This window comes from Corella eumyota, chromosome 5 (genome assembly GCF_963082875.1).
Source record: "Corella eumyota chromosome 5, kaCorEumy4.1, whole genome shotgun sequence".
Taxonomy (NCBI): domain Eukaryota; kingdom Metazoa; phylum Chordata; class Ascidiacea; order Phlebobranchia; family Corellidae; genus Corella; species Corella eumyota.
This window is the reverse complement of record NC_137494.1, coordinates 4,917,385-4,923,366: the sequence shown is the minus strand read 5'-3', so window position 1 is coordinate 4,923,366 and position 5,982 is coordinate 4,917,385. Positions and strand designations below refer to the sequence as shown.

Sequence of the window (5,982 nt, the reverse complement as noted above, 5' to 3'; positions counted from 1 at the left end):
ACGTTTTTAGACCTTGACTTTATTACATTGTTGTTGATATTTATTTACTTTTACATGTTATAGCCTAAATAATTGTTACTAAGAATAAAAGTTACTGATAATTACTTTTTTCAAGACCTCCACGATTTGCTCGTATTTTCATTCCAGGCATAGTCTGAGAGTTAACCAAGCAAAATATTGCCAGCAGTCCAATAACTATAAGCTTCATTTTTAAATGCAACTAATACTTGTAATTATAAAATCTTGTTTAAATTTTTAATTTTCTAACAAAGTTTAATTGAACATTGCAATTTAAAATGTCTTAAGCAAGCTTTTCTATTTAACGAGTAAACTTTTATTGTTTTAAAATTTCTGATGCACCAACTTTTTAACCTTAGTATTTTATTCAAAGGGACTAGTGTTAAAACTTTTTAATGCATTTTCTTAGAAATGAATACTTTTTTGCTTTGCACGATTTTAAATTTAATCCGAAAATCGATCATGTATTTTTTAGTGATAACATATACACCTCAAGCTACTAAATAACAAAACACATTGAAGCTGGGTTGAACTTGTAACATTAAACTAAAGTTAAGTTTATGCAAAACTAGGTAAGTAAATACTTAAACACAAGATCTCGCTGTTTTAAATTTTTTGCAAACCAAACACATATAAGCAACATAAAATAAATTTATTTTGTACAAACACCACAAATGGCATTGTTTTATTTACAACATGGGTTATTTTTGCAATGCAGCAACAGTTGGAAAGTTTAAATGGGAGGCCTCCCACAGAGCAATATGGGAGGCCGACCACTTTCGCTATGTGATGAAAGTTAATGAGGATTGTACATTATTATATGTTTTAAATTTTAGTGTTAGGTGATGTTAGATTTTTTTTCCAGTTTATGTTTAAGGTTGTGCGCTTGTGTTTTTATGCAATAGTGTTACGTATCAAGCTTAAGGTTAGGGTATGCTAGTTATATATTAGCTATTTTGTGTTTAGGCAGGTAGTACAGACATTTCGTATAGTTAGTTTTTAATTTGGGCTAAAATGTTTTTGTTAAGCTTTAGTACGATTTTTAAGTAATGGTTATAAAGATATTAAGTCAGCAGATTGTGTATTTATTTTATAAATTTATGTGGCAAATTAGATGCATATTGTTTATGTATAATTTTACGATTTTGATAACATAGAATTTCGTTAAGATTGCGTGTATATAACAAACGTTTATGTTTTAAATAAATAAGGTTTCATATGTGTTCAGTAAATAGTGTTACTAGAAATCTTTGTTAAGGAAAAATTTATAAAGCACAAATTCCTGAAGCTTTGTAAACGCGTGTTTTTGTTTCACCAGTTTCTCGCTTTTTGTAAAAAAACGCTTCTTGTGATTTTGCCCTAATCAAGTTACACCAGTTTAGCTTAGGCCAGTTTACGCTATGTTATGTGTTAAAAACATTTTTTAATACGTTTTTTAAATACATTTGATCATGTAGCTTATATGAATTTTTTTAAATAGAAAGCATATGTTTATAAAAATATTTTAATAACTGTTACAAGGTTGTATAAAAATAATTATTCGCCACAATAAAACATGGTAAAAGCATTGGAATTTTAGAATTCGTATTCGTTGTTGACATTATCTGCCTGAATAATTTCAGAATCTTCATTTCGCTGTACAGTCGAATACAAGTAGGCTAAAATGTTGTAAATATTATATAATAATTTATTTCAAAATTACTTTATGTGTAATGATAAGTATTATGTTACGTTTAGCATAAATATATTACAATTAGCATATGCCATGAGTTAATTTTCTCACCTTCTGGTAAAGAGTGCCCATTACCGCGCATTGTAAGATACGAACTGTTTTGAATTTGTTGTGTTTGTCTATTATCAGCCGCTAATCGTCGCATCGGACTTTCTCTAGCAACTGAATATATTCCTTCAACCCCTAGTTGATTATTTTCTTGTGCTGCAACATAACCGTTGTCTAGCCTTACCGAACCAGGTTTTCGCAAAGCGTTAAACCAGTTGACTATATAGCGAGTCGATTTTTGAGCTCTCCGTCTAATTGTGTTAATTTATGCTTATGAATTTTAATTTAAATATATCTTTATATATTTATAAACTTACATGTAGAATGCTCCGTATATTATGCAAGCTAGTAGTAGTAAAGCTAGAATAATGGCTGCAATATCGCCTCCGTCGGTAGATTGGCTATATCCTTAAGAAATTAGTTTTTATAGCTTAATGAGGTAAATTAGTAACTATTTTATTGGTTACCTGTTGTAAATTGACCATGACTTGTAGAACTCGCATCTTTGCAGGTTAAAATGCTTGTAACAATCTATAAGTGAAGACAGTAATAGTTGCTTTATAGACATGTTGATAAATTTATCATCAATCTTTTTTTTAATTATTACTTACTGTGAAGTTGTAAACTGTATCTTTGCATAAATCGGTGAATGTAAAGCTGTTTGTTGGAAATTGAATGTTTGTTATGCTTTTTTCACAACTGCTAGATTGTGCATACAAATACAGCTAAAGTTTATTCATTTTGGTTATTAAATTTTAGTATGTTGAATATAATGCCTGGGGTATAATTTAACTGTTAGTTAAAAACCCCTTTTTCGAATATTTATGTAAAAACAATATGTTTAAAATAGTTTTTGTGTTAAAGCAAGTATATGCGTAATATATATTAACTATAACAAGTGCAAGGCGTTTGAATATTTTAATATTTACCCCGTATGTAACATCTTCGTACCCATGTAAGGTTGCTTTATGTAACCATTTTATTGTTACAGTTACCCCGTCATTTGTAAGAATGTGAACATTTATTTTTAACAGATCTTCAATGTGGTTTCCTAATATTAATAATTTTTTTTATTACAGTTTAGAACTGGAAATGTAAATTTAGATTTATAAACAAACGTGGTGATTAGTTAAAAAAAGATCATTTTGAAAGGTTGTATTTTATATCTTTTAGTTGTAGTAACAGTTGTGCATTGGCGCTATAGTTTATTCAAATATGGGCCTACTTCTATTAAATCAACAATAACAAAATTTTTACCATATAAAGTAATTGACTGGTTTTTTGTTATTGCCCCATTGCTGGCTGTACACTTGTAGATTCCGAAGTCTTCAATGTTAATTGAGTTAAACAACATTCTAACGCGCTTTGTGTATTCCTCCTGGCCAGTGACGTCATAGAAAGTGACGTCATTTTGATGTAGAGATTTATCTGTGTTAATAATGTTACTTTAAAACTTAGCATGGCAAACTAATCCCATTTAATTTGAGTGGGGAGATTTTATATACTAACTTATGATGTGTGGGTTATATTGAATATCATTTAAGAACACCCACTTAGCATTTTACTTTTATGTTATTTTGGCAAAACACGTAACACAGTATAATTAATATAAATACTATACCTTTAAATTCACAAAATTTGTCGTTCGATTTTACCCAAGTTATGTTAGGTATTGGATATCCTTTAACAACGCAGTCGATGTATTCGACTTTATTATAACTATCATCATTAAACGTGAAACGATATATAGTTATATCAGATAGATCTGCGATACAAAAATGATGTTGTTTAAATTGTGTATATTAATAATAGTTATAGTTACGTACTTACCGTTGACGTGAATTACAAATTTAGTCTGTGTTTTAACACTGTTATTTCTATAACTTTCCAAAGTGTATACTCCATTATGTAAATATGAAACATTGGGTATTGTAAACTGATTATTGTTAAGTTCAGTAACGATCGAAAATTTCGAAATATTTTGGTTGTTTTTGTTATATGTTTTATCATAAAATTGGCCAGGAGTTATTTTAAATTTTAAGTTTTGAAGATTTTGATTTGAGCGGATTTTTATATTGATGGTGTCTCCTTTATTTGCATGAATAGTTTCTTGGTCGGATACCAATAACACGTACTTATCTAATAACAAAAAAAAATTATTAATAAATTATATTTTTTTAATGGAAAGTAAAAAATAAAAAACTTTTACAGCACAATTGTACCGCTTACAAACTTAACTAAAGAGAATAATTTAATTTGTTTTAACGTTATGTTATTTACTCATTTTAGTTTGACAAACTGGATAAAAGGAATAATCAGATTCATCACATCTTATATCCGCCCAGTTCCAATGCCACTTGCCTGGCAACATCACCAACTAAAAATTAAATTTTACATTTAATGTATTTATTATTAGATGTTGAAATTTAAAAAAAATTTGGTATTGCCTTTTGGCAATGCAACTAATTTTAAAGCTGCGTCAAGTGATTTGTTAAAAAGCAAAACAGGTATTTATTTATTTTATTTTTAAAGTTTATTCACCTTTGAACACGGTATTACTCTCAGGTGATCACTATCAGGTTCTATTCTTCCATCAGTTCGAATCCAAGAATTATAAGCTCCATTAACAGCTTGAAATAACGATTGGTGGAAGAATACATCGGAGTCGTCCCACATCCATAATTTTTGCTGTGCAATACGCCCGCCACCGGTTAAAACACCGAACGTGATATTTCCTATATATATAATACAAAACTATCACTAACTTATTCTTTATATATACATCATGTAAGTAACTACTACTTGATATTTTGTTTTATCAAGCTTTCATTAATACTTGCCTGTGGTATTTCCATATCTTTTGCTTAGTTCGTCTTTAAGGAAATTTTGCACACTCTTGCTTTCAATTTTTAGAAGCGAAGAACCTGTGCTCAAACAAGCCTTTTCAGCAAGTTCGAAACTGTTTACTATGTTTGGATGGAACACGTACAAGCTATTATCGAACGTTATCACATTACCTGTAATAACATAGTCTTTATTTTATGTATTTTTTTGGTAAAAGCAAAGCGTACTGACAGATCGTTTAAAAAATACACTTGAATCTGATATATTGGTTTTTAGGCTACAGAGTCTTAAGATATTTCAACTAGAATGATTTTTTTTAATTTTTACTTTTACACTTGTCCTTACATTACGATTAATAGTTATATACTTATTTAAAGTTACATACCTGGATCAAAATGGGCCAGAGAAAACACTAAGTTGAATACAACAGATATATTCATTGCAGATATTTTACTATCATATAAACTGTGTAAATAAATCTAAAACATATTAACTTATGTCTATTGATTAATCCACAATTGCGTGGTTTATTTTTTACTATGTGACGCCAACTGATAAAAGTCTTGTGATATTGTTTGCGTAGGTCGGTAGAAAACGCGTAAAAGATTTTAAACGCAATTGTTTTGACAAGCAGTCAAGTGACGTTTTTTAAATGTACGATAGATATTTATTGAATTACTTTGTTTTTGTTAACGTTATGAGTTATTCTCAAGACAGCATTTTTCTTACACTAAAACAATTTCATGTTAAAAATATAAAGTAAGTTTTAGCACCTTAAAGTTTCTTGTCTGAAATCGATTAACGATATTGGTTGCGAATTTTATTTCAAAATAGACAATTTTTGCATTATTTCGCTGTTAAATACATTTTTAACTTGTATTAGAAAAATATAGAACATAAAATTAGCAATTAAACCATAAAAAAAAAAAAAAAATAAATAAATAAAAGTTCGTCGAATAAAATACTTAAACCTCTTTTTTTCAAATGTAAAACCAACACATGTATAAAAAAATTATTTAATAACCATTATACAAACTACTATGGCTTAACAAAAAAAAATTGTAAATGTATTAACCTCTACTTAAACCCAATTGTTTATATCTTTAATTTTATTAAATTCAAAATTAGGATATTTTAAAGCGTTGGCATTTAACAGAGCTTCACTGTTCTTATCACTTATAAGCACAATTCTTTTTGCTATCCCTCCATAAAAATAACGTCTATCAAGATTAACAAGTCTGTCCGCTGCGTCTACATATTTGGTTTGAAGAATTTCGTAAACCATTCTACATATCTAAAACAAGGTTAGTACATCAAAATAAAAAAAATTACAAATATAT

The 5,982-nt window shown here is 28.5% G+C and overlaps 1 protein-coding gene across 1 annotated transcript; it reads right to left on the bottom strand.

The window, feature by feature from the left end:
- Positions 1–655: 655 nt before the first annotated feature.
- Positions 656–5,165, bottom strand: LOC145752860 (uncharacterized). The gene is made up of 13 exons (XM_082569217.1): positions 5,028–5,165; positions 4,639–4,815; positions 4,340–4,533; positions 4,079–4,175; positions 3,629–3,937; positions 3,420–3,563; positions 3,056–3,226; positions 2,728–2,849; positions 2,410–2,523; positions 2,266–2,329; positions 2,116–2,206; positions 1,802–2,049; positions 656–1,676 (listed from the first exon to the last, which is right to left on the bottom strand). The coding sequence occupies exons 1-13, from the start codon at positions 5,080–5,082 to the stop codon at positions 1,594–1,596; spliced, it is 1,869 nt and encodes a 622-aa protein (XP_082425343.1). The 5' UTR covers positions 5,083–5,165; the 3' UTR covers positions 656–1,593.
- Between the last annotated feature and the right edge of the window lie 817 nt (positions 5,166–5,982).

Coding starts and splice junctions, on each gene's coding strand:
- LOC145752860 (XM_082569217.1), bottom strand. CDS start 5,082: ATGAATATATCTGTTGTATTCAACTTAGTGTTTTCTCTGGCCCATTTT. Junction 2,330..2,409: donor ATACAGTTTACAACTTCACA/GTAAGTAATAAT, acceptor CTTCACTTATAG/ATTGTTACAAGCATTTTAAC. Junction 2,050..2,115: donor ATATACGGAGCATTCTACAT/GTAAGTTTATAA, acceptor TAACACAATTAG/ACGGAGAGCTCAAAAATCGA.